This window comes from Eleutherodactylus coqui, chromosome 9, assembly GCF_035609145.1.
Source record: "Eleutherodactylus coqui strain aEleCoq1 chromosome 9, aEleCoq1.hap1, whole genome shotgun sequence".
NCBI lineage: Eukaryota > Metazoa > Chordata > Amphibia > Anura > Eleutherodactylidae > Eleutherodactylus > Eleutherodactylus coqui.
This window is the reverse complement of record NC_089845.1, coordinates 102,864,417-102,891,366: the sequence shown is the minus strand read 5'-3', so window position 1 is coordinate 102,891,366 and position 26,950 is coordinate 102,864,417. Positions and strand designations below refer to the sequence as shown.

Genomic DNA, 26,950 nt, shown 5'->3' with positions numbered 1-26,950 from the left:
CCCTTAGTGGCCAGCCATACTGTTTTTTACGGTGGTCACTAACAGGCCTTAAAGGGGTTGTCCTGCGCCGAAACGGGTTTTTTTTTTTCCAACCCCCCCCCCCCCCCCCCGTTCGGCGCGAGACAACCCCGATGCAGGGGTTAAAAAAGAACACCGGACAGCGCTTACCTGAATCCCCGCGCTCCGGTGACTTCTTACTTACCCGGTGAAGATGGCCGCCGGCATCTTCTCCCTCCGTGGACCGCAGGGCTTCTGTGCGGTCCATTGCCGATTCCAGCCTCCTGATTGGCTGGAATCGGCACGTGACGGGGCGGAGCTACACGGAGCTACACGGAGCCCCATTGAGAACAGGAGAAGACCCGGACTGCGCAAGCGCGTCTAATTTGGCCATTAGACGGCAAAAATTAGACGGCAACCATGGAGACGAGGACGCCAGCAACGGAACAGGTAAGTGAATAACTTTTAAAACTTCTGTATGGCTCATAATTAATGCACAATGTACATTACAAAGTGCATTAATATGGCCATACAGAAGTGTATAGACCCACTTGCTGCCACGGGACAACCCCTTTAAGGTAGCCCAGTAGAAACATGGCAGCCCAGTCTATGGCCAACAGAGGAGCCCCATCACAGCAACAGCTGGGGCTTGGTTTGTTACTGACAGCCGGACTGCTGCTCTAACAGCCAGAAGCAGAGAGATCCCCAGTCCTGACCGTTTAATGCCATGATTAATAACAATTGTAGCATATAAGCAGGTGATGAGGAAAGGGGCTCCCCCTGTCATCCATCAGCACCCTGAAATATGATCGAGGAGTTCTAATGTGTTTCTGTTACATCAAGGCCTCCAGATCTGCCAGACATGCCGACCTATCCGACTCTGTCTCCAGCAAGGTCCGATTGCTGGGCTGTCAAAAGCACACTACACTGCACTACATAAGTAGTACAGTGTATTATACCAGCAACCAAATGATTGCATCTTTAGGTCCCCTTAAGCGACAAAAAAAAAGTAAAGTTGTTAAAACAGCATGCTTTTTCCTAGAAACACCCTTTATTATGAAAAAACTAAATAAACATACTACATATCACCACATATGAAATAACTCTTACTATAAAATTATTATGTCGGTTATCCCACATAATGAAAATAAACAATGCAGAATTGCTATTTTTCATCTGCTTCCCAAAAAATGCAATAAAAAGCAACTACAAATTCACAGGTACCCCAGAATGGTACAAATGGAAACTACCGCTCACCTCACAATAAGCAAGCACTTTCACAACTTATTTAGTTAAAAAATAAAAATGTTATGGCTGCAGAGATGAAGGGATTTCCTCATGGGGATGAAGATAGCTGAAGGAATCCCCTGCCTCAGCTGTCACAGCTGCGGCAGGGGATCGCAATGTTTTCCCATTGTTTTCAATGGGGCTGGTGCTGCTACTGCCGGCCCTGTTAAAAGCAATGGGTGATATCGCAGGAAGATAGAACATGCTGCCATGTGTTTCGCAGTGCCATGCAGTAAAAATCGCTCTTGTGTATGAACGCATTTAAAAGAATGGGTTTCATATTTGTGCGTCTCACAATGCACAAATCTCGCACATTTTTCTCGCCTGTGTGAAACCGGTCTTAGAATGCAATGGTGTAAGAAGAAAAAAAATGACTGGTCATAAAGGTGGAAATAGTGATGAGCTCTCATAGCTTTGGTTTCTTATTTAATCATTACTTGTTGTTGTGCATGATATCTACTTTTTTGAAGTCTGTTACTTCATCCATAATGACCGCGATTATCTCACTGAAGTCTGTTTACCTAAAAAAAAGAATGGAACTCCAGGCCATTGGGTACCTACTAGAGATGAGCGAGTATACTCGCTAAAGGCAATTGCTCGAGCGAGCATTGCCTTTAGCGAGTATCTCCCCGCTCGAGACGGAAGGTTCGGGTGCCGGCGCGGGGGAGCGGTGAGTAGCGGCAGTCAGCAGGAGGGAGCGGGGGGGAGAGAGGGAGAGAGAGATCTCCCCTCCGTTCCGCCCCGCTGTCCCCCGTAGCTCCGTGCCCGCTGCCAGCACCCAAACCTTCCGTCTCGAGCGGGGAGATACTCGCTAAAGGCATTGCTCGCTCAAGCAATTGCCTTTAGCGAGTATACTCACTCATCTCTAGTACCTACATCTCCAACCACATTCTGCCCTTCTAGCAAGTTTATCCATTATTTATGGGGTAAGTGCCAGTCATAGAAAATGTTCTTACAGTATCTTACTGTAATACTTAGGTTTTGAAGTATATAGTATAAGAAATCAAAAAATCAAATTCCTATGGGGACAAAAAAAAAAGTAAAAAATCCATCAAAGATTTTATAGTTATTATAAAAAATATTAAAGTTTAAAAAAAGCCCTTTTCCCATTTTAATATGAAAAAAAATAAAACAGAAAAAAACCTATTTGGTATTCAAGAAAAGTCTGATCTATTAAAATAAAGCATTATTTATCCTGCCTGGTGAACGCCATCAGAAAAAAAATACACACTAGAATGACCCTGTTTTAAAGAAAAAATTTTTATAAATAGCAATCAAAAGGACACATGTACTGAAAAATGGGACCAATAAAAACAACAGCTTGTCCTGCAAAAAAAAAGCCTCCATACAATCCCATTGGCTGAAAAATATAAAACCAGAAGATGGTGACAAACGTAATTAAAAAATATAAGTTTATTATAGATATTTATTTTGGTGTGGATTCTAACAGTTTTTGCCATGGATCCGCAGCAGATTTCACCTTTTCATTTAAAAGGGGTGAATTCTGATGCGATTTTTGTCAAGGATTTTGGTACGGATTTTCCACCACTAATTATGTACTTGTGAATATACCCTAAAATAAATGCATGAAAATGTGCAAAAGAAACACGACAGCTTATTTTACATCCTGAAATAACTATGCATGCATGTACACATTTACAGATTTCACTCACTATTATACACTAATTACTATTACGTAACTTACACAATGGCTGAAATCCTAATCGACCGGCTGGGTTCTCTTCTCTGCTCTTCTTCCTGGCATCTCTTGAGGCTTTCCAGTTTAGTAGGAACCGCCGGGCCATTTCCTTGATTTCTCTACCATCCAGGATTTCTGTTGTAAAGAGGTACAATTTCAGGCTGACTTGGTTATTATACTTATGTATCAGTAGATATAATCACTGAGCAAAGAGCGATAAAAACCTGAGAAAATAAAACATAAAATGAATGTCTGAATAGACATTTGTAGAGGCCCGGTGAGCATGTCTCATGACCTTTTTTTATTTGTCATTTATACAAAATGCTTATAATTGGGTTTCTGTCTAGAAAAGAGGTGCCCTGCATGTAAACCTGTTCCCTAATCCGAAGCTCACATTCTCACCTACAGGATCTCTCTAGAGCAGTACCGGTCTTCTGGAATGCACTACCCCAAAACATCTGGACAATCCCAGACGCACAGAATTTCAGACGCACCTTGAGGGTTCGGTCAGACAAGCATTTTTTTCCGCTCCACGGATCTGCCAAATGCTTGTGAACAAAGCTCCATACAGTGGCAGAGGACTGCGATGCTATCCCTTGCTTTCAATGGAGCCGGCGCTGCTGCAGCCCCATTAAAAGCAATGGGATGAAGGCAGCCCCCGCAGGGATTTTCAGGGAAGGGCTTGAAATATAAGCCCTTCCCTGAAAATAAGCCATAGCTGCTGTAAAAAATAAAAAATATATATACATCACCTAGCAGTGCTGTTGGGGTTCTGGGACGTCCCCTCCCTGGCTCCCCCGCACTCTTCTGTAGAATTAAAATCCCTGCCCCCCGAAAGCGCTGCCTCTTATCCGTCAGCTGTCAAAATATGCATGGATGTAAACTAACCCATTGAAATACATTGGTTCTATTAACTGCGTTTTGCGCGGGCAAATTTTGCATGCTCAATATGCTGCGCAAATGTGTTTGTGTGAATAAACCCTTATGCTACCTACACATGGGTGTGATTTATCTGCGGATACAAAACAATTTTCAAGCAAAAATGCTCACATTTGTGAAATTATGATCCTCATGCGCAATAGAGGATCGGAAGTGTTTCCCATTGATTTCAATGCGAGAGCCATGCGATGCATTAAAGGTCCTATTGAACTCAATGGGCAATGTTTTCCGAGGAACGCAAAGAAATAGGAGACGGAGCGATTTTTTTTTTCCCCACACTGCATCGCTCATGTATATGACTCCATTCAAAAGAAATCACTTGCCTCGCAATACACAGATCTCATCCGAGCTTCTCAGCTCTGTGAAAGCAGTTTGGGAGAGTAGCGGAAGTGGATTTCTGCTTCTCACATGCTACTCTTTAACTTTGCAATTCAGTTTTACCCTCTCTCTTACAGGAGCCACAACATAAAATTGCACTCCATATTCTGTGGCCCTGTGCGTCGTACCATCATGTAACGGATCCATGCTTTCCTATGAAAATACTCTATTGTTATTTCAATATAGGGCACCGGTATTGAGATAAAGGGCCGGATCACTACTGTACACCCTGTATTATTAACATGGTTTTTCTATTATTTACACAGCTTTCAGTAAAATACTTTCTTGTGATAGAAATGTATCAATGTACCCAGCGCCTTTGAAAGGACTATAACTTTATCTCTATATTTTGGCGTATGGCAAATCGGATTTCCAGTGAGATCCATCCTCCACAGCCGTGGCCACTTGCCCAGAACAATTTCCAGATCCTATAGAAAAAAGTAAAAGTTAGTGTAAGTAAATGGTTCTCCTATGACAATGTTGACATTTCTGTAACTGAGCTCTTGGCCACGTTCTATAGTAAAACACAAAAACCCTAGTAGGAAGCATCGCTAAGTAAAACAATGTCCTCCATGACACAATGAAATAGTTTTACTTCCAATGTCATTATCACCTGTCATGTCTAGCAGTACTGTATATCTATTGCGGTGACATTCTGGGGGTAATGTGCAGTTTGGGTAACAGCTGCAGAAAAAACTGCGGACATCACTGGTTTATATAATGATAGATTTAATACAAAACCGCCAACCCCTTTAGATATACTTAGATACTGTTACATGCCTAATTGCTTCATTTGTCACCTGTATTTTCACATCCATATCCCAAGATACTTCATTGGATTCAGACATGTTTACTACATCGGACTTTGGGGAACAATTAACTCATTACCATGTGCATGGAGCTAGTATGAGATGATGTGCGTTCAGTGATATGAGATAGTCATTAGATGATTTGTAGACTAGGGTCATAGTAACAAGGTCAGTGACAATACAGAGGAATTAGGAGGGTTGAATATTGTCCAAATTTATATCACTAAACCATTAACCTTTTCCAATACACTGTCTGACGTCTAAAGACATTCTGATTGAAGGCTGTACAGCTCCGACATCGGTAGACGTCTGGCAGGGTATTCTTACTGTAGATTACTGGCTGCTCTGTTGTCGGGGGCCTTTCCAGCATATCACATACTGCAGTACTGGCTCTAGCCAGCAGATGGCGCCATTGTATAATGGCAGAAAGAGAAAGACCCCTAGGAAAACCCTGAATCCAAAATTGGATTGCAAAGGGTTAACACTAGACAGAATAGATCCCGAGAACGATGCGCGTTATGCCAAATTCTAACCCAGCCATCTCCATAGTGCAGATGAAATTAAAATTCATGAGATAAGGTCAATTTTTTACACTTTTTTTGAAGGGTGTATTCACACATCGCTGATGAATTCAATTGAAAGGGTGAAATCTTCTGCAGATCTGCAGCAAATCAGCAATGTGTAAACACAGCATTAGGGCTCCTCCACACTGGCGATTGCGGTATCGTCGCAAGAAAAGCGCCAGCGATGCTTTTTCCTAACAAATAATCTTGCATCGCATTGCCGCCTCTTGCGATTTTCTTGTGCAATAGACAACCATCCGATCGTGTAAAAGCAACTACTGATGACTTATCCAAAGGATAGGTTATCTGTTGATACAAGCCTAGACAACCCCTTTAATGAGTGCTGAACGATATGCTATATCATTGGCCAGTGTTCTATAAAACAGCCCGAAATTAGCCCGCGTAAAAAAAGATTAAATTAACAAATCACGTTTATATGCTGATAAACTTCCAATTTAACAACAAGCACCCACTGATCTGCTAGAAGCCCATCTTTTCTGCTATATTAACCCCCACACTATAGATGAAAAAATAATTCCAAATGAGCCATGCAGAAGAGTATGTTTTGCAGTCTGTCACTGTTCCCTGACCTCACACTAATTTTCATAACACATATTAAAAAAAATCTTCAGGCATTAGTGTTTATTTTAGTGGTTTTTAGATTAATAATGTTCATCAGGAAAAGGAGAAAGTAATACATTACAAAGGAATGAGCAATTTGTAGCAGCAGCCTTTGATAAATATATTGCTACAGTGAAGCATTTTTGCTAACTGCTACTCACTTGATAAATGACCCAGAACATGCGGGTCCGGGTGTATGTTTATCTTAGAGTAGTAGAATCCTGCGGTGAAATATGATTACGGCTCTGGATACACTCTACTTGTTTATTGCCTTCCTGTCTCTAATAAAGTGCTCTCACTTTCCAGCCTTTAATAAGCATTACTAGAGGGACCGGCTCCTTTTTATGCAACTTCTACTTGATAAATGATCATGTCACACCGTCACTTAGAAATTATGGAGAAATCGTAAGTCATACTCATGGGATGCAACACTGGTCATAGCCTTCTCATTGTTATCACTAGTACTACCCATTTATGAACTTGCAACTGAATGATGGAACATAATTCTTATTGGCAGTGCTTAACTCCGGTCCTTTAACTAGGACTTCAGACAGCAATTTGTCACCAGTTTGACTGCTTGTCATAATCTCTGTGGGAAAAAAATCTATATTGTTCATCCTGGCTCTCAGTAGGACATGGGGTAAATTAATTCATCTTTCTGATTATACACTTCCAATAATCAATACTGGGCAGAGGTTGAATACATTAAGGTCATAATGATGATAAATCCATTAAGAAGATGTTTCAACAACATTATCCTAAATGTACCGTAAAGGAAATAAAATTGAGTAATTGCTGAAATGTACAGTTGTTTGAGGGTACATGTACACTGGCCAATAGGCACCCAAATAACCACTCCAATGAGCAATCCACTGCTCATACCCACGGGCGTATGTGTAAAACCGCATGGCAGCGATTGTGCACTGCGCATAATAGCGTATCACATGTACAATGTCATGCACAGTGTGACTTGTTCCTTTTTTTTTTTAATTCCCTGCTCTGTCTCACATTACGCATGTAATGCACGCTCGCGTTGTACGCGGTGAATGGAGTCAATGAAAGTACATTGATTTTCATTGATTCATTCACATTAGCGTATATAGATAGATATATACGTATATATAGATCGCAGAATGCTCTAATTCACCATTTATTTTGCTCGTACAGCCCCATTGTTCTCTATGGGTGGCGTATTCAAAGCTGTCCATATATTTATGAGAAAGAGCGGGTGCCTCTATATAGGTATTATAGGGCATCCTGAGGATTTTTGCAGAATGAGGGTTTTCCAGAGTGCAACGTATTTTTTTGCTAAAAACGACTGGGCGAAAAAATGCTGGTCATTATCGCGGAAAAAAACGGCGTGGACGTGAAAACGTTAAAAAGCCTACACTCGTGTGAAAGAGCCCTGAATGTGAAGAGCCTAGTACAGACTATTACACCACAAGCTAGTATAGAAAGGCTTTTACACCCATTGGTTAATGTCTATCCAAATTACATTCGAAATTGCACCACTCAGCGTTTAAGAGCATCTCTCAATGTCTGATATCAGATGGGGTGGAGAGTTTCAGTGTAGGTACACTTTAAAGGGCTTGTCCAAGTTAAGGCAAATCCTTGTGAAGAGGTCCCCCATGCATTAAAATATCAATTCAGCAGTTACTCACCTCTCCCCGCTCCCCAATAAATTGCCAGCTCCAATCTCCCTATGAAGTCACTTGGCTGGCTTAGTCTGTTTACAAACAAGTTGCAGCAGCCAATGGCAGTGCAAAGTTATTATCAACCCAAAGTACACCGTATGGTCATTGTGGAAATTTGTCTATCTTTCCTGATGTTGTACTGCTGGGTCAGTTAGTCCACTCTGGCACATAATTGCTGAGATACCAGACTTACCACCCAACATTGGCCTCTAGGATCAACCACACGTGGCCTGCCGCTGTCTAATCTCTCAGATCTCTGTCCTTGGTTCAACCAGTCTTGGTACACTCTTGATACCGTGGTTAGGAAACAGCCAACAAGTGCGAGTGTTTCAGAAATACAGGTACCGCACTTTGGGGTACAACAATCTGCCCATGGTCAAAATCACTCAAGTCACCACATTTACCAGTGACTGACAAATGTTGCCTCTTGCAGTGCAGAGGAGAGGTCAGCACATTGTCTGAGAGCAGATCGTGATGCTTCCATCACATGATACTGCATTACTGATCACAAGATGTCACACACAAGCTGTTCCAGTGATCGTTCAGTGCATATAGTAGGTAAATATATCTAGGTGGTCATTAGAAAGAGGTAAAATGGGTATACCATCTGAAAGCTTTACTTTAAAATGTGTACCCTCTTTAAAAAAAAGAGGAAGGCTAGTATATATCCAAAAGGAAAAATAATTGGTGTAGGATACGGAAGGCATACTTTTATAGCTAGTATTGAATAATAGAATATATTACTATTGTGCAGCGGTCTATAGACAGAGGAGTTTACTATGAAAAGGTGTTTTCCAGTTATTCCTAAAGGAGCATCTGCCTTCTTCTCAACACAGGCTACAAGGATGACCCAGGGTCGAAACCCTCCTTACTAGCCCTCACCTTTAGGTGCCCTAGCATGTCTTTCTATGTTTTGGGCAATCACTAATTAAAGATACCTTAATATACAATACTCACAGCAGCTTTTTAATTTCTCTCTTACTACTATTAAACCAATAGGTGTCTTTAAATGTGTGCTAAAATATGACATTTTTCTGAACCCAAATTACAAACATTATATATAAAACTCTAATTAATATGAAAGGAACGAGCGGAGAAGAGGTACGTTTCAGCTGATTATTATTTTATAGCATGGGGAATTCATTAAAAGACACTTTATATAACTTGGATGAGCCCTTTAAACTGACAGCAGGTCAATATCTACTAGGAATTCCATACTGACTTGTTGGAACAAATGTAAAAAAATACACACCTTAATATCAGTGAGATGATTGTCTACAGCCACCAGTTGGGTTATGTTTTCCAAATCTGCAAGTCCCTTTAGTTCATCAAGGTTGTTATTGCTGATATTTAGTACAGAGAGAGACTTCTGGGGGAAAAGTAAAAACAAAATTGAAGGAGTTACCCGGAGGTTAAAGACTCATGAATTATCCTTAGGTCATCAGCTGTTTGAAGGGGCGGTGGCACCCAAGTGAGCAATATATCCTATTCATTGAATAGACACGGATGTGGTGGCTAGTATTGCAGCTTAACCCTTTCCAATCCACTGTCTGACGTCTAAAGACATTTTGATTGAAGGCTGTACAGCTCTGATGTCGGAAGACGTCCGGCAGAGTATACTTACTGTATATTACTGGCTGCTCTGTTGTCAGGGGGCCTCTCCAGCATGTCACACACTGCAGTACTGGCTCTACCCAACAGGTGGTGCCATTGTATAATGGCAGAAAGAGAAAGCCCCTTAAGAAACTCTGAATCCAAAATTGGATTGGAAAGGGTTAATCCTATTCACTTAAGTGAGATAGAGCTACAGAACGGCCATATGACTGATGAACACAATGTCACTGAGAGAAGAAGAGGCCGCAGCACTCATTCAAGCTTTGAGGACTCCAGCTGCTCAACGAGGTGTTGGGAGATGGTCCCCCACTAGTGATGAGCGAGCGTACTCGCTAAGGGCAATTGCTCGAGCGAGCATTGCCCTTAGCGAGTACCTCCCTGCTTGAGAGAAAAGGTTCGGATGCCGGCGCGGGTGACAGGTGAGTTGCAACAGTGAGCAGGGGGAGCGGGGGGGGGGGGGGGGGGGGAGAGGGAGAGAGAGATCTCCCCTCCGTTCCTCCCCGCTCTCCTCTGGCGCTCCCTGCCCGCCGCCGGCAGCCGAACTTTTTCTCTCGAGTGGGCAGGTACTCGCTAAGGGCAATGCTTGCTCGAGCAATTGCCCTTAGCGAGTATGCTCGCTCATCACTAGCCCCCACCAATCTGATAGTAATGATGACCTATCCTTAGGATAGGTTATCATCAATATTAAAGTCCCTTTAAATTTATTGCAGAAAAAAATATTCATCTTTATTTATATAGCACCAACATATTCCACAGTGCTTTACAAATTCGGGGAAACCATTATACCAAGTATATGTGTATTTGTGGGAGGTAATATTCTGCTCTTAGTTAATAAATTGGCAATAAATATAAAATAACGTAGGGCCTCTGTTTACACTAGCATCATGGCTTCCCTTTAGAATGGAGCCTTGACAGCTGTGATAAATCTATTTTCTAATGGATTTGAAAGGATGCTGACAGATCCATAAACTTCAATAGGGTCTGCCAGGGTTCAGTTATGTTTTATGGCAAAAATAGCGCTACAGACTGTATTCTTGCTGTCAAAAACACTGGAAAGCCTGGCGGAAACCCTAATGACACTGTGAGAATAGAGCCTTTTTTTACATATTCATAACACCCTTTTGTTTGCAGCATATCACTGTCTCTCATATACATAGTTACCATATGTTACTGAAAATGCAACAGGTACTAACGGATAAGGAATGAAGTGTTCTAGGATCAAACAGTAACTTCTCTCCAGGAGGAATCTTCTGGTTCTCAATATGCAGTTCCCTTAATTCCTCAAGATGTTCCAGTCCCTCAATGACAGTCAGATAGTTTCCTCCTAAATAACTATGGAGAAAAAAGCCACATCGGATTCGGTGCAGTAAAAAAATGGACAATACAGGGCTAATAGTAATCTTCTTTCATTGCCGACTTTATTGAATTCTCTTACACAAAGTTTATTGAAGTGCAAGTGGAAGAAATCAGATGGACAGGCACTCAGTGTCTGGACTGTGTGAACATACCTAGTCTGACCTTTTTGTACAAAATGTACATGTCACTAAGTTTTCTTAAAGAACCAGTACAGCGGTAACATAGTTTTCCATCTCTACCCTTCACCTGATTGCCTGTCACACTCTGGATGTCTGCTCTGTATATTACAGTCACTTCCTTGCAGTGCAGCCCCCTGCCTCATGTTTGTCAGGTACCATCATGAGGATGTCTTCACTTTCACATCTGTGTCCCTCTCCAGACAGTTTGTGTAGTACAGTTGATGTAATAGCATCACAAAGACTGAGAAACTGAGAAGAAAATGAACGCATAACCCTAACGAAATCTGAGCTGGTCAGAATTAAGATCACATGACCATCCGAGGAGAACAGGCCAGCAGTTTCAGATAGAGAAATAACTAAAGAAGCTAATACTAGCTAATTCATATTTATTGGGGGGCTAGTTACATATTGAATGAGTGGCCCCTTAAAGTTTAGATACACTTTACATTTGAATAGTGACATGCAGGCAGGGCAGCATTATGAGTATCTCTTCATTACACTTCTCTGACCTTTGTATTACTTTTTTTCCCAATAGTCCAGTCAAATTAAACACAAAAAAGGTATCGACCTTGCAAAAGCTCATGTAGTTCTATTTTTGTAATATGTTGTTGACCTAAGCCAATAGTAAGAAACCAAGTTGGCATCTTTGAAAAAACTGTGCGAGCTACGTAATACCCAAAAAACAGCGTCATTTTTGCATTTTTCCCACTTTTTGCTCAGTATCTCCTAAAGCATGCATCTGACAGAAAATGTTAAACACACTTTCTTAAAGTATATTAAATTTGCTAAAATTTGAGTCCTCCCCTAGCTCTATATGTTCAGTACTTTCTAAGATACAGCTCTTCAAAAATTGGGCATTTGTTCCAAAAAGTGAAACATTTTCGTTTTAGTCATGTATCTTCTCGAATATAGTAAATATTCATCCAATGAGGTCAGCTATAGTTAATGAATTTGAAATACATTTATATAGCTTTGAATGAGGTGCCTACCTTGTGTGAAGTATAAACTATTGGGAAAATCTTTTGGGCTTCATTGTGACAATGAGACTTGCCAGATCTTAAGAGCCAAATTCAAAACTGCAATGGATAAACTGAAAGGCAATGGTCCCACATCAAAGCTGTGGGTTCAATATTTTCACATGTCTACTCTCATGAAGCTATTCATCTAGGCAGAGTGGATGGGTGATTTGAAGCTTCACCTGGATACTGTCCATAAAATGCTACCATTCTTTCATTTAGTCGGTCCCTTGTTCTACGCAAAGAGTGCACATCTATACCTGCAAGATATGATGGCTCTAGAACAGCAAATGGATCCAACTGGGTTTGACATGTTCACAAAAGGAGGTTTCACAATCCGCTGATCTGCTAAGTTTTGGTTCGGCCTATAGACAGATTTGACTATCAAGCAGAAGCTGATCAGGTCAATAAAAAGCTACTGCGGATTGACACAGGGGCGGGGAATCTCCAGCAGTGTGCTTGCACGGTGGACAGTAGGAATGGTGTTCATGGTGAACATATGCAAGGAAGTGGAACGTTTCTGTAACATCTTCTGTCCTACTGCTGAATAACATGTTGACATGAGGCCTTCTCGAATCAGTCGAGACAGTGCTGATGTGGAAAAACTGGTTAATTCTCCACCATCCATTTCCCATTACGTTAGTTGTTTCCACCAGTAGTGGAATTGTAGGAGGTCAAGAAATAAATTGCCACATGGCCCAAGAACTGGGAACCAATGGAGTGATGAAAAATGTTGGTAACACATTTAGTAAAGTAACCTTCAAACGTAAGAACAAGGTAGCCACATTGGCATCCATCACCAACTATGTTAAAGTGGCAAATAAAAGAGTAGTCATTGATCCACTTACAATTTTCCGGAGGGTATGCATAACAAAGGAATCAGACGAGAAATGTAAAAATCATTTCAAGTACAAATTATCCCCATTCGCAATGTCTTTGCTCAATGAACAGGGGATGCGACATGGAAGCAAGTCTAGTCTCTACTCTGCTTTTACTACACTCGCCAGCCACACACCAATTGAGACCAATACGCATGTAGTTGTGAAGGTGGATACCTTTTACACAATGTTGTCTGGCACAGGAAAAATTCCATAGCAGTCATTGTCGCAGGTTATGTCAGCTATGTAAAAAAAAACCACTTTGGCTGCAATGTCTCAATAGCTTTCAACAGTTATCCTAAGGAGGCCGTCAAGAAAAACACCAAAGGTGCTGAACAACTGTGACGCTGTGCTGCTAACTTCTGCAGTGACATACTTTTTGAGGAATCCACAATAATCCAACTACCCCAGGAAAATCTATTAGCCGATGAATACAACAAGAAGTGCCTCATCACACTGCTTCATGATGCGTTCGAGCAGCGGGACGTAGAAGTGTAAGTAGCCAAAAAAGATGCTGATCGGGACATCATTAACATGGCACTATCAAAAAGTCCAATATTTGACCGTGTGATCATAGTAGAAGATGTGGACCTCCTCTTCCTCAATGGTTTAGGCTCAGGTGCAACAAATGTCTACCTATGGAAGAGTAGCAGAGGTGAAGCCGGCTGTTGTCATTCTTCAAGCACCTCTTACATCCATGAATCCAATCACCAAGGGCAGTGCTTTTTATAAATGCATTGAGTTGATGCAACACCACATCTACACCTTTTGGCTAGGTTAAAACCAAGTTGGCCACCATCTTGGACAAAAATCCCCACCTTTTAGAACTGGCTGACGTTTTCCTGCAGCCAGATTCGAGTCAAGAAGCCATAGCAAAAGCTGGGGAGAAGTGCTTTATGGCTCTGTACAGGGGTGAATTAAAAAAAGATACCTTGGTGAGTCTCTGCTACTGGTTGTTTGTTACATATGCAGCCAATACCAAGATTAATCTTGCTCGTTTGCCCCCAACAGAAGTTGCAGCAAGCCACCATGCCTACATAACTTATCACCAAGTTCAAAAGTGGTTGGGGGCTAACAAAAGTCCTACAGAATGGGGGTGGAAGCTCAATGATCAGGGGTTTACCCACGTCACTGCCACCACGGATCCTGCTCCTGAGCTTCTACTACGCATGATTTTCCTGTAAATGCAACAAAGGTTGCAGCTGCCGCAAAGCTGGACTGAAATGATCCGCCTTTGTAAATTTTGTGGTGGCAAATCATGCCAAATTGTGGCATCTCTTCAACTTGAGAATTCTGACGACGAGGAAGACTACCCTGTTTACCAAATGACGCGAGGAGCCTTCACCTGCTCAAGAAGAAGATTTCTCGAAGCCAGGGCCGTCAAAACAGATGAAATTATAATGAGATATATTGTTGTTTCACAAGTAAATATTCATTAGCTATTTTACACTTTCTTTCCTGAAATTACATTACTATGTGAACTGTTTTAATTGATTTTACCCAAAATCAATTTTCCCAGGTTTTTGGTTATATGTAGAGATGAGCGAACGTACTCGGATAAGCACTACTCGTCCGAGTAATGTGCCTTATCCGAGTACCGCTGTACTCGTGCAGAAAGATTCGGGACGCGCTGCGGAGCGGGGAGCTGCAGGGGAGAGCGGGGAGGAACGAAGGGGAGATCTTTCTCTCCTCTCCCGGCCGCTCTGCCCCGCTCCCCGCTGCGACTCACCTGTCAGCAGCGGAGCGTCCCGAATCTTTCTGCACGAGTACAGCGGTACTCGGATAAGGCACATTACTCGGACGAGTAGTGCCTATCCGAGTACGTTCGCTCATCTCTAGTTATATGTCATTTCTGAAAGAACCATTGGCCATATGGGTGTCTGTCAGAGCTCAAATTAAACCAAAATAAATGTATTTCAAATTCATTATCTATGGCTGGCCTCGTTTGGTGAGAGATTTTTTCTATATTTGACAAGATACATGACTAAAACGAAAAGGTTTTTTTTTTTAGAACAAATGACCAATTTTTGAAGAGCTGTATCTCGGAACATACTAGACATACAGAGCTAGGGGAGGGCTCAAATTTTAGAAAATTTAGTCTACTTTAAAAGTATGTAGAACTTTTTCTGTCAGATGCATAATTTATGAGATATTGAGCAAAAAGTGAATGAATTGTGCAAATTTTGCTGTTTTTTGGGTATTACATAGCTCGCACATCCTAACAACATATTTAAAAAATAGAACTACATGAGCTTTTGCAAGGTGGGGTGTATAAATTGAATGGGCTACAATGTTTTAACACAATTTTCTAGGTGTAACCACTTAAGGACCAGACACTTTTTAGGGATTTTACCCATGTGGTGGTTTTACTGCCCTATTTTTTTTTCTTCAGCTACTAAAATTATTTTTGTTGTGTTTTTTTGCCATGACATATGGGGCTATTTTTTATTCACTGAATGTTTTTTCCGTTTTTCCATTTTATTGGGGATAAAATGCTAAAAAAGATTTTTTGTATTTATAGTTGTTTCTTTTTAAACTTACTATATTTCCTAGTATAGGAATGGGTTCCTCATTTTGTTTTGGACGTTTTGATATATAATTTGTATGCTTTTGGATTACAGGGCGCATATGGTGACAGTTTTGTTTGGCGTTGGCGGTAGGTCATTTTATTATATTATCTGATTTTTTTAAACCTATTTTTGTAACCTTTTTTTGTTTTTTACCATCTATGTCCCCCATGATGTCATATAAGACCTCTGGGGGACATTCACATTGTATTTTTTATTTTATTTCATACTTTTCAACTGTAGGAACTACAGGAGCCACAGTTACAGGGGAAACATCTCCATATAGTGACAATAGTCACTTGTAGAGCTGATTTGGGTCTGCTAGGACCTTGAAGCTCTGCTGTGACAGAGGGCACCCAGCGGTCACATGATGGCTGGGTCGCATTATGGAAGTCATACTTAGTGCTCATTGAGCACTATGTAGCATGTTAAAAAATGCTTCACCCTTCTCCTCTGGGTCCTCCACTGTGTCTTGCAGTCGAAGACCTGACCTGCTCCTGATTGATTGCAGGAGCAGAGGCTTTAATCCTGCGCTGTATTTTTGCTATCGGCCAGGATTAAAACCCAGGAACAAGCGCCGTATATTTATTGTACTTGGTCCTTAAGGGGTTAAATTAAAGAAAACTGCTAGACTTGTAATGTGAAAAAAAAATTTCTGACAGTTTTATGAGAAAGACAAAAAAAACACACACACAATGCAAATACATCAAAAACTGTTGAAATCATAAATACATATCAGCAACAAAATGGTAGAGCTTACAGCTTCTCGAGTCGTTTCAGGCCACTCAGACTTTCTATGCAGGATATGCAGTTATTCTGGAGGTACAAGTGAGTTAGTGTTGTGAGGAATCCAAGACTCCTTATTTCCCTTATGTCGTTGTCATAAAGGTATAAGACTGTGAGGTTTCTGCACACGGACAGGTCATCCTGAAGAAATAAAGAAGGTATAAATAATGTTGAGACAAGTGGAGACATGCTGCACACAGCCACATACAGGCTTGGCTTTCCCTTTTTATTTCCCTGCCCAATTTTCAGGTAGTTAGACTTATACCTACTCCTTTGCAAATGTCTAAGTGGTTTGGGGTTTATGTCCTGCCAGTTCCTAATCCCTTATATTGACCCACTAAATGAGTGGTCTACCTATTTACCAGAGTCATGTAAACACTGCAGTTAATCACCGACCTAAATGAGTCGGTCATTAATTTCAGCGGTTCAAGAAGAAAAACTACAAAATATTGACTAGGTGGTATAGATATCCAACTCGCCTACTCGAATCATGACCGGAGTTCTACAACATATTTTCTTAAAACTCACAAAAGACTCAGTGTCGTCCAGCATCCTTTGGTGGATGACAGTTTTATTTGGAACCACCTGCCACCCCCACCCCTTCCACTCTACTTATATAGCTGTTTATTATTCCCCACGCCCCACCCTGGTTTTTTTTCTTCCTCTTCTCTCTCTGCCTCCTTTTCTTCGACCTTCACTTTTTCTCTTTGGCTGTTTTTTTTGGAAGGCACTAAGTTAGCTGCCGACCTCATTGTTGGGATCCTAAGCACAACACAACTCTATAAAAGATCGGCTATGTAGGTAGTTGCTACGTCTTTACATTGAATAGCTTAATACACTGTGATTGTCAGAAGGAGTTAAGGATGGTGCTGGGTCTAAGTTCCTCAATAATGTTTTATCCAGTTATATATCCTGCTTAAGGGTCCTGTGAGACCTTCCTGTTAATTTGTACATATTTTTATTTGCTAAAATCAATAGAAATGATTAAACATTAACCCTTTCCAATCCACTGTCTGACCACTGAAGACATTATGATTTAAGGCTGTACAGCTCTGATGTTGGAAGACGTCCGTCGGGGTTCTCTTACTGTATATTGCCAGCCTTTCTGCTGTCGGAGCCTATGCAACGTGTCACCTCATGCAGTACTGGCTTTAGCCAGCAGATAGCGCCGTTGTATAACGGCAGAAAAAGAGTAAGCCCCCTAGGAAAACCAGGATACAAATTGGATTGGAAAGGGTTAACTGCAGCGGTCACATGTCCCTGTGTCGGGACTTCATCTCCAGCAGAAGCTGGAGAGTAGTGGGGAACCAGACACAGATAGAACAGGAGTAACAAGAAGTTGTGCAAGTTGAGTATGACTTCGTTTATGCTTGTGCAGCATGGTGAGCAGGCTTGAAAAAACCTTTGTGCCTGGATAACCTCTTTAATAGGTGTTCACAATTTAAGAATTGTGTTCACCCTTGGCTCTGTCATGGTGACAATGTTTTCATTGCATTTCATATTGGTTTATCAAAGTTTTTTAAAACAAGCAGCAAATCCTAGACAAATAAACATTCAAAGTAGGTCCTATGGACAGAAAATATCAGTTGCTCAGCAAACATATACTGTTCTCACCTTTGGAGACCACACAAATATGCAAATTTTTGCACTTACTGTATGAAAGTTCTCTTTTAATTTAATAAACTGAATACATTTAGTGTAAAATCCCTAAAGAACACAAAGTGACAAGTTGCTGTACAACTAGTTATCAACAAGTGGTCAAACAAATTCCCTACATGTACTGTTATGTAACACTGGAACTTTATATTTGTGTGCAATGCTTTGCATTAAATCTGACAAGTACATTATACTCCCATTATAAACAGTGCAACATATCCTATGTTTATAAGGCCTGTAGTCTCTCCATGAAAGTATTAAATGTCCCCTGACGTAGAATTTGGACAGTCTCCTAAGACAATGTCTAAAAGAGTTAATTAACTGGTGTAAAATCACAGAACTAGCAGGAGAAACTCTCCTGACAGAGGTGAACAAGCCAAGGTGAACACACCAATTACAGCTTACACTGTTGTGCAACTATCTGGAATAGCCTGAACTGTTAACACGTCAATGTAATGCAGTTTGAAGGCAGAGAGAAAGTTGATGTGTCATGGGAATGTAAGTCTGCAAGAGCTACACAAGTGGCACTGCCCTCACGCATACATACCACACATATACTTGTATGGCATTTTGTACAATGGATACATAAATGCTGATGACAAATCACTTTTATTATAATAATGACCAACAAGCCTAGCACATAATTCAAATTGTTCATAGCCATGGAAGAGGGATTAAAGGATGGTGTCTCACTTCAGCTACTTTAAAAATTATTAGCATGTTCCTTAAAGCAAGCCTCCAGTTGTCCCAGTACAGGAGGAGGGAAGGAATATTACCTGATGAACTCTATTTGTAGAGTTAGGCCACGGATTCTCTGTTTCCTAAGCCACTTTTTCATCTTCCAAGATGGCTACCCAATGCACATTTTGCATCAAAAGCCTCTTAGACTAAAGCCCTATTTACACGGAACGATTATCGCTAAAAATTCATTTGAACAATGGCTTTTGAGCGATTATAATCGTTGCATGTAAACGCTTCCATCTTTCACTCTTCGCTGAATGATGATTTTTAGGCTAGCTTAAAATCCATTGTTCAGCCCGAGAGAAATAGCAGGGACAGCACGCTGTGTTGTCCATGGGAGGAGCTGATAACATTGTATTCAGCTGACAGCCCACAGCAGCCCATGCAAAGACAATGCAGCTGAGTGCAAAGTCAAGACCACATGCTGGGATTTGCAAACAGCTGCTGAAGGCTCATTTACGTGCACATGAAGGTAATAAACGGCTAATGGACATTAGTGTTCATTAGTAGTTTATGCAAAACAATCGCTAAAACTATCAATCTTTCAATTGTTTGAGAGATTGTCTTTGCGTGTAAATGGGCCTTAACAAAGCACTATACCTCTTCTCTGACCGACCAGCAATGCTCATGTGAGCAGCAGTGGCAAACCCAAAAGCAGAGTGTAGTGTTTCAGACTACCGATGGATATAGTGCACTGTGTAGTGACAGTAAAGCAGCGGCCATCTTGAAAGACTGAAGAGGGGCCTGGGATCCATGGTAGAATGCCACAAAGGGAGTTCTGGTAATATTACTGCCCTCCTCAGGTCCCGGTACAAATGTTGTCTTCAGGATCGGAGAGGCACTTAAAGTGTCATTTTAAAGGGGTTATCCCATAATTCACTTTTCTCACCTATCCACAAGACAGATGATAAAAGTCTGATTAGTGGCGGTCTCACTGTTGAGACCCCAACCATTCCCAAGGGGGTCCCATGCCCTTCTTGCCTCCTCACTGCGGGCTCACTGCACCCTCCTGCAGTGCAGTGGAGATTGAATATAGTGCTGCTTCACTCATCTTCAATGCGAGATAGCCAGGTACAAGTACTTGTCTATTTCCTTTAGCCACATTGAGATGAATGGAGCTGCGGCCGCACATGCTCAGCCACCGCTCCATTCAATCTCCACCTCAGTGTGAGGGGTTCAGCAAGTCCACAGTGAGGAGAAGATGAGGACACGGGATCCCTGTTCTCAGGATTCTCAGACTCCCAATGATCAGGCTTTTATCACCTATCCTGTGGATAAATGATAAAAGTCAATTTTGGGATAACCCCTTTAAAGTACAATAATGCTACCACAATCGCTGTTCGAAACCAAAGAAAACTGAAAATGCAGATGTTTTTGTTTGCTGTTCATCGGCACACAAGGCCTTACTCTCACCAGTAGTGCAAGTATTCCCTTTAGACCCTTTCTCTCTGCAAGATGCGCTCCAGACTTTAGCTATTAAGGATACAGGTTGCACTTTATAGGCTATAGCCTTTGAAGGAGCAGGAGGCAAAGTAATTAGAATTTCCCTTGCAGCATATTCAGATCATTCTGCCAGCTAAGAAAATATCAGAAAATTGCTCTATAAACCATTTGTTAATATTTCCTGCACAGTAGCTCAAAGATGTAAGCAATCTTGTAGGCGTATTCCAGGCAATCCTGATTCAACGAAGAAAGATGGAAATATTACCTTGGGATATCAACTATAAGGCCGAGGTCAGACAAGCCTATGTGCGCAAAAAAACAAAACGCATCTATTAGAACCATTGGTTCCCTATGAAGTGTTCACATGTCTGTCTTTCAGAGGCGCAAAATACTCGCACCTGCAAAAGATAGGACATGCATGCCTGTAAGGTCCATGCTGCATGTAAAGTTACAGAGGTGACAGGGTATGAGGGGACTCCCGGAGGGTTCCGTTTATCCCTGCGGTGAGTCCCCTCATCACTGAACACTGAGACAGCACTGTCAGTGTTCAGTGATGAGGGGATTACCCGAGGGGACTAAAGAATGCCCTTCCACAGCTGTGGCAGCGGACCGCGATGCCATCCCATTGAAGCAATGGGATGAAGGCAACTCCCGAATGAATTTTCGTGGAAGGGCTTGAAATATAGCTGCTTGAAAAAAATATATATATATACATATATACATCACCTCTCCGGCGCTGTCGAGCTCCGACACGTCTTCTCCCTGGCTCCCAGACACTCTTCTGAAGCATTTCCTCCTGGCCAGGGATTTAAAAATCCCCGCCTCCTGAAAGCACTGGGTCTGATTGGCTGAGCGCTGTGACCAATCACAGGCAGCGCTCAGCCATTCATTGAATTCAATGAATGGCTGAGCGCTGCCTCTGATTGTCTAAACGCTATGACCAATCACAGTCAGCGCTCAGCTGTCATTCTGTTCCTTTTCCTTTCCATTTCAGTTTTGCGCAGCACACTGTACATGTTCTTTTGTATTGTGCAACCATTTGCGCACCTCCTATAAACGTCTATGGGGCTCTTTGGTGCACAAATATGCAGGAAAATACAGCAGGTCCTATTTTTTTGCGCACAGCCGAAATGCGTGCAAAAAGATTGTTAATGCGAAAAAGAAATTGGGTTCTATTCTCAGCGTATTGTGCGCGTATATTTTACGTGTGCAAATACGTCCATCTGAAGCCTCCCTAAGACCGAGGGGCACTTGGCAGTCAGAGAGCCGTGTGAAGTGTCTCAGACTACTGATGTGCACAGTGTGCAGCAGGTAGTCACAGAAGAAGGAAATGGAAAGCAGAAAAACCATGGCAAATCAAAGGCGGCAGGCACAATTATTCCCAACCCCATACACCCTTGCTGGTCGTGCGACGACTGGAGGGTAAATGCTTGTTTTATAGATGACAGATGTTTTACAACAGATAGATAGATAGATGGATGGATGGATAGATGGATGGATGGATAGATGGATGGATAGATGGATGGATGGATATGAGAGAGATATGAGAGATATAGATAGATAGATAGATAGATAGATAGATAGATAGATAGATATGAGGGAGAGAGTTATTAGATAGATAGATAGATAGATAGATAGATATGAGAGAGAGAGTTATTAGATAGATAGATAGATAGATAGATAGATAGATAGATAGATAGATAGATAGATAGATAGATAGATAGATAGATAGATAAGATAGATATGAGATAGATAGATAGATAGATAGATAGATAGATAGATAGATAGATAGATAGATAGATAGATAGATAGATAGATAGATAGATAGATATGAGGGAGAGAGTTATTAGATAGATAGATAGATAGATAGATAGATAGATATGAGAGAGAGAGTTATTAGATAGATAGATAGATAGATAGATATGATAGATAAGATAGATATGAGATAGATAGATAGATAGATAGATAGATAGATAGATAGATAGATAGATAGTGTAATAACGTGTGTTAAGTCATAACTCTACTATACTTACCAGACAATCAATATGTTTATTAGAAAAATTCAGATGAGTGACCCTCTTCAAATACTGTGTGAAGGTTTCATCTTTCCTGTTGCGGAGGTGATTGTTGGTTCGTGCGATGAGATCAACTGTCAGACGCACCATAATTACTTAGTAGAAACAAAAGACTTGGAAATTGTGTATCTTGCTAAGAGAACTGGTTCATCATTGTTCTGAAGAGACAAGAAAACAAAAATATGCCATCGCATCTACTGAAAGTTCTGTGTTCATTGCCGATCTTTACACTTCCCCTCATAAATGCCAATACAAACTCTCAGGTTATAGCACCAATAATTCAGAGCGGGAAGTCAATTCAAAGTTTATCTGACAGGTAGTGGCATATTCCTCAATAGCAAAAGCCAAGGATTGACTAGACAGATGTGACAGAGAAATCATTAGAACGGATGTGCGCTTCTAGAGACAACATGAAAAATGGTGCATCAAGAAACTGGCAGAGTTACAATCTGCCTGCGGGAAGTACAGAAGTGGCTCTACTGTATTACATTGTGGTCATTTGTAGTGATCCATAAACAGTAACCCCAAAAAGTGGCAAAAATAGAATGCGGATTAGACAAAATAAACTTGGACACTGCACAAATTAATTCAGACGTACAGCATTATGTACCCACAGGCATCTATCCTGAGGATGGGCGCTATGCCGTGTCCCAGGGATTTACTTTGATTTAAAGGGGCTACCGGACAACATACCCCCTTTATCACCCACTCTGCTAAAATAAGAAAAGTGTACTTACCCATCCTCTGCCGCCGCGATCCAGTTTGTTGTGACAGATGATGTCACCAGAACTAAGGTGACGCTGCAATCAGTCAGACGCTGCAGCGCATATAGTGAATGTGAACGACTCAACGATTTCTCGTTATCTGCATGAGCTGCCCCCGCGAACTCTGACAAACAAGAAATCTTTGGTGTAAACGGACCCCCAGGATGTGAGCGCTGATGCCAGTGGAGCGAGCGGTGATGCTGCAGCCTCTGGGCAGAGACACACGAGTGTTTGCGCAAATATGCTCAGCACAGCACACTTGCACATGAATGAGGTTTGGAGAGCGCTATAATCAGGGTTTTGCATGCATGTCAGCGCATATTACTGTAATATTTGCACACAAAGGGCCAGTTCTCGCACGTGTGTGACACTCCCTTTCCGTAGAATTGAATGACTATTAAAGCCAAATAAGGGCCAGCTGTTTTCTTTCCTTGCGTTGTCCGCAGTATCACACCCTTCCCCTGGCGTATTTGCGCACATGCCATAGATTCTATGGCAGTTTCGCTGCACGAAATGCAGAAAGATAGAGCAGGACCTATTTTTTTTTTTGCTCACGCATGAAATGAGTGTGCGAAACACGCTTATGAAGTACAAGCTCATTTAAATCAACAGGTTCTATTCTCTGTGTCTAGCGCACAAGACCCGCCAAACATGGCTGCGTGATGCCGCCATTTGGCTGCAGTGTCCACCTGACTTCCGGTGACATCGTCAGTCACATCAAATGCAGGGACCACAGTGGGGATGCAGCGCTGGATCGTGGCGGCAAATGGCTGGGAAATACAATTCCTTTACTTATTTTAGCAAAGTGGGCGCTGAGGGTGGCATGTTGTACAGTAACTGGACAACCCCTTTAAAAATCGTTGATGCCACATCACTAGTACTAACTCTTGGACAAAGAAGAGGAACTTTGGCCATTGTTCCTGGGAACTGGGAGAATCGACCTCCACACACAATGCTGAAGGGCAGCTACCTTCACCATGAGCTGGAGGATTCAGGGGCCACTCACTCATGAATATGGTGGGTTCGTCTGCAGGAGCTTCTATGCCAATGTTACAGCTGGACATTTCCTTGTGCCACGTGCCACACAAAAACAGGAGATATGCACTTATAAAATGCTGTCCTTACCAAGCGAACATATTTAGGGCTCATTCACATTGGCACTTGCAGCTTCCATTGTTTGGCTCCACCCTAGAAGACGGACAATGGAAAAACCAAAAGCACCTGATCTGGTATATACCAGACCCAAATTGCACCAAATGGTCCCCATTCACTATAATGGTGTTGGTCTGGAATTATATTTTGCCGAACAAAATAGCGCAACATTTTGTGCTGGAAGGCTATGAATGGAGCCCCGGCGTAGATGGGAATGAGCCCTTTACTGGTCGGTTTTAGGGCTCCTTCACACGGGCATAGTTGCATACTTAAAATTTAATCGCACAATATGCGGATAATAGAACCATTGATGTCAATGGGTTCCTTCTCACTTCCAGATTTTGCATGCTCATCAGTCTTGCATGCAAAAAAATAGGAGCTGCCCTATAAAAATCTATGAAGGTGCGAAAAGATGCGCAATTCCATGAGAAATAGAACATATCTGGAACTCAATATGCTAAACAGCCATTTATATCAGGGTGTGTTCGCCTGCCGTGTGCAAATAAACATACCCTGATTGTACAAAAAGTACAGTAAAATACGCCAATACATAAAAAAAACCTGATACATAGAGCAAATATGTTGCGCTGAGGCATGTGCAAAAACGCATATATCCATGTGAAGGAGCCGCAGTCTGAATTTAGGCCCCATTCACATCAGCTCCAGAGGCTCCCCAGCACAGAATAGCCGGGAAACTGCGATATTTTATTTGGGAAATACAGGTCGAATGCCGGAAGTCAGACAGACCCCGTTATAGTTGTTCCGCATGTGCCGGATGCAGCATTTTCACTGTTCGGCCCCGAGGATAAAGAAGAAGAGCAGAAAATGATCAAAATTGCGGGCGCAAATGTGAATGGGACCTTAATCATGGAGTTTATAAGGCCTCCTCATCGCACAGTATGGGTACAAGGTGGGCAGACTGGATGACAGGGAGGACTCGGCGGCTGCAGCGAGCTCTGTACCGCTGTTAGCAGTGTTGTGGCGTTGTCGGGGCAGTTTTCCCATTAACTTCAGTAGAAAAACCTCAGTACAAAAAATGGCACAGAAAAGGCACCGCTAACTGTGGTACCTCGACGATTATCCTTTTCCACAGTTCTGGAAACGTTATTTTCCAAGAACGGATTATTTTCTAAACCAACAACTGCAATCTCCGCTAAAGCCACATCTGGATATAAATGTAGTTGGCACACATGACCCTGCCATTTGGATGGTTCTTAATGTCCAACGTCCTGAAAACAAAGTAAAGTTGCTACAAGTAACTAACAGCACGGCTGGCACTCTATTATAATGTAAGCATCAGTGGCTGGCATGCTATTATATTGTGAGCATCTGTGGCTGGCACGCTATTATAATGTGAGCATTAGTGGCTGGCACACCATTATAATGTGAGCATCTGTGACTGGCACACTATTATAATGTGAGCATCAGTGGCTGGCACACTATTATAATGTGAGCATCAGTGGCTAGCATACTATTATAATGTGAGCATCTGTGGCTGGCACACTATTATAATATGTCCATCAGTGGCTGGCACGCTATTATAATGTGAGCATCAGTGGCTGGCACACTATTATAATGTGAGCATCAGTGGCTGGCACGCTATTATAATGTGAGCATCAGTGGCTGGCACGCTATTATAATGTGAGCATTAGTCGCTGGCACGCTATTATAATGTGAGCATCAGTGGCTGGCATGCTATTATAATGTGAGCATTAGTGGCTGGCACACTATTATAATGTGAGCATCTGTGGCTGGCACGCTATTATATTGTGAGCATCTGTGACTGGCACACTGTTATAATGTGAGCATCAGTGGCTGGCACGCTATTATAATGTGAGCATCTGTGGCTGGCACGCTATTATATTGTGAGCATCAGTGGCTGGCACACTGTTATAATGTGAGCATCAGTGGCTGGCACACTATTATAATGTGAGCATCAGTGCCTGACACACTAATATAATGTGAGCATTAGTGGCTGGCACACTATTATAATGTGAGCATCAGTGGCTGACACGCGATTATAATGTGAGCATCAGTGGCTGGCATGCTATTATAATGTGAGCATCTGTGGCTGGCACAGAATTATAATGTGAGCATCTGTAGCTGGCATACTATTATAATGTGAGCATCAGTGGCTGGCACGCTATTATAATGTGAGCATCTGTGGCTGGCACAGAATTATAATGTGAGCATCTGTAGCTGGCACGCTATTTTAACGTGAGCATCAGTGGCTGGCACACTATTATAATGTGAGCATCAGTGGCTAGCATACTATTAAAATGTGAGCATCAGTGGCTGGCACGCTATTATAATGTGAGCATCTGTGGCTGGCACAGAATTATAATGTGAGCATCTGTAGCTGGCACGCTATTTTAACGTGAGCATCAGTGTCTGGCACACTATTATAATGTGAGCATCAGTGGCTGGCACACTATTATAATGTAAGCATCAGTGGCTGGCACACTATTATAATGTGAGCATCTGTGGCTGGCACACTATTATAATGTGAGCATCTGTGGCTGGCACACTATTATAATGTAAGCATCAGTGGCTGGCACAGTATTATAATGTGAGCATCTGTAGCTGGCATGCTATTATAGCGTGAGCATCTGTGGCTGGCACGCTATTATAATGTGAGCATCTGTGGCTGGCACGCTATTATAATGTGAGCATTAGTGGCTGGCACACCATTGTAATGTGAGCATCAGTGGCTGGCACGCTATTATAATGTGAGCA

General features: G+C 41.9%; 1 protein-coding gene across 1 annotated transcript in view; it reads right to left on the bottom strand.

The window, feature by feature from the left end:
* PPP1R42 (protein phosphatase 1 regulatory subunit 42) overlaps positions 1 to 26,950 on the bottom strand; it is a 36,558-nt gene that overhangs the window by 6,702 nt on the left and 2,906 nt on the right. Inside the window, exons 2-7 of the mRNA XM_066578263.1 lie at positions 22,257 to 22,456; positions 16,358 to 16,524; positions 10,795 to 10,933; positions 9,240 to 9,356; positions 4,611 to 4,728; positions 2,990 to 3,118 (exon numbers count right to left, since the gene is read on the bottom strand). Coding sequence (XP_066434360.1) covers positions 2,990 to 3,118; positions 4,611 to 4,728; positions 9,240 to 9,356; positions 10,795 to 10,933; positions 16,358 to 16,524; positions 22,257 to 22,388 — 802 coding nt within the window. The 5' untranslated portion in view covers positions 22,389 to 22,456. The remainder of the gene's footprint in view (positions 1 to 2,989; positions 3,119 to 4,610; positions 4,729 to 9,239; positions 9,357 to 10,794; positions 10,934 to 16,357; positions 16,525 to 22,256; positions 22,457 to 26,950) is intronic.